Source organism: Alligator sinensis, unplaced genomic scaffold (assembly GCF_000455745.1).
Source record: "Alligator sinensis unplaced genomic scaffold, ASM45574v1 scaffold777_1, whole genome shotgun sequence".
In the NCBI taxonomy this organism is placed as follows: domain Eukaryota; kingdom Metazoa; phylum Chordata; order Crocodylia; family Alligatoridae; genus Alligator; species Alligator sinensis.
In genome coordinates, this window is record NW_005841882.1 from 1,003,230 (window position 1) to 1,005,376 (window position 2,147).

General features: G+C 47.9%; 1 protein-coding gene across 1 annotated transcript in view; it reads left to right on the plus strand.

Moving 5' to 3' along the window:
• The window catches only part of MIPEP (mitochondrial intermediate peptidase), a 99,958-nt gene that overhangs the window by 9,727 nt on the left and 88,084 nt on the right, over positions 1–2,147 (plus strand). Inside the window, exon 6 of the mRNA XM_025196601.1 lies at positions 304–367. Within this exon, the coding sequence (XP_025052386.1) occupies positions 304–367 (64 nt within the window). The remainder of the gene's footprint in view (positions 1–303; positions 368–2,147) is intronic.

Sequence of the window (2,147 nt, forward strand, 5' to 3'; positions counted from 1 at the left end):
TCATTCAAAATAAGTGAAAAGTCAAATTAATAAATTTCCACAAATCAAAATTCAGAAACTTGTTCAAAGATTGTTTCAGAGCAATCACAAAATGTAAGCCGGTTGAAAGGGTAAGTCTATGACAAAATAGTTCTGTCTTATGATATACTAGGTAATTGTGCTTTGTGTGTCCAAACTAAAATATATTCTGTAAAACGTAGAATGCTAAAATGAATGATTGTTATAGAAAAAAAGAAGAAAAAAAGTAAAAATAATGTTTCCTAAGAAATCAGGTCATTTTAACAGGGGTTTACTGTATTTTAGGCGAGTGGCAGAACTTTTTATGTTTGATTTTGAGATCAGTGGCATTCATTTGGATGAAGAAAAGGTAATTTTTTTGGCTATTATATCTTAATAGAGATTGCTTTTTAACTGTCAAATTCCTAGTTTGGATAGTGTCCTGTTCACTTTTTTGGAGGCTAATTGGTCCTATGGGGAATTAATACACACAACTTTTTGTCTTGCGATGTGCTGGAGATCCGCCACTTTGGAGTAGACTTGATTAATCAAGTGTGCTCTGCGCATGAGCTGATGTGAACTGCACTGCACCATGTGCAGTTGTATAAGCAGTGATATGCGCATCAGTGCCCAGAAAATGGAAACAGTGCGCTTTTGAACTAAAACACCATGCTTGCATGTGTAAAAATGTCCTTAGTCCCCAGGTTTGCCCTTTCATGCTACACCAGGGAGTTATAAGCAGTGCCTTGGGGAATTCTCTCAGAGCAAATTAGGTGCATTTTTAAGCTATCTCAGGAAAAACATGCTTCCCATTATCTAGATAACTGAGTAATCAAAACGTTAGGAGGGATCAAATCTATGTTTAGACCACAGTTTATGTTCTGGCATTGGTAAGTTTCATGGTAGCTTACCCAAAACTTCATCTGGGTTCATCAGAGCTGGCAGATTTCATTGAGATCTGTGTTGCCTAAATATCCTTCCTGTTGTTTGTGGCATACAAGCTGTATTTCTACATGAGACGATCTCTTTTACAACTTTTGAGTTCCCACAAGTCCAGGCCCACACAAAGACTGTTGGACTACATGCAAGTGGCAGGCTGGTCACAGGGGTTTGAGATGCTGCAAGAGACGCATGCGGGCTCGTCTGGACGTGCCCATAGAGTCATAGATCAGTACAGCTGGAAGGGATCTCCACAGGTCATGAATCTCTGCCTGAGGCAGGATCATTCCTATCCAAACCATCCCATACAACTATAATTTAAACTGTATATAAGATTACCATCAACCCTGACACAACATAAACCTAACACCCTAACCTGCCCCAGGTAAAGCAGAGGAACCCTGGCAGCAAATATCATGCTCCTATAAAATGTTTTCAATATGTGCTCAAGAGGTCCTGGGTAGAGGTCCATGGCCCTCGCTACAGAGTAAAGTAAAAACCCCTATAGTGTGTACCAGTCTGACATGGGGTAAAATTCCTTCCTGATCCCAAATATGACAGTTGGTCTGACTCTGAGTGGAGGGGCAAGACCCTCTAGTCAGAAACCGGCTTTGCTCTGAGTAGGACAGAGGTGGGCAATTATTTTGGGCAGAAGGCCGCTTACCCAGTTTTGGCAGGCTGTCAAGGGCTGCATGGGTAGTCCCGCCCCTTGACAGGTGCCCCACCCCCTGGTCACCACCAGTGTCCCAATGTCTTGGGACCAGTGTCCCAGGGCCAGCACCGGTGGGGCCCAGAGCAGGGCACAGGCCGGCAGGGGTCTGTGGATCTGGGCTGGGCTGGGCTGCACCAGCAGGGAGTGGGGAGCTGGCCCGGCTCCATAGAGCCCCTGCTGGCTGGGACCCCGTGCTCCTGCCATCCTGCTCTGGGCCCTGCCGGCGCTGGGCCTGGGACACTGGTGCAGGCCTTGTGCTCCCGCTGACTCCTAACCCGCTCACACCCAGTGCCCCCCAGTCCCATGGTACAGGCGGGGGGCAGCGCACAGCCCTGACCCCCTGTTCACCAGCAGGGAAGAAGCTGGTGCTGAGCGTGGAGAAAAGTGTCCCCTCACCTGCCCCATGGCCTGTGCTCCCTGCTCTGCAGGTGCTTGCAGCCCGTGTGGGGCTGTCCCAGGCAGCCTCCTGCGGGCTGCAGGTGGCTGCAGCCCGGGGGGC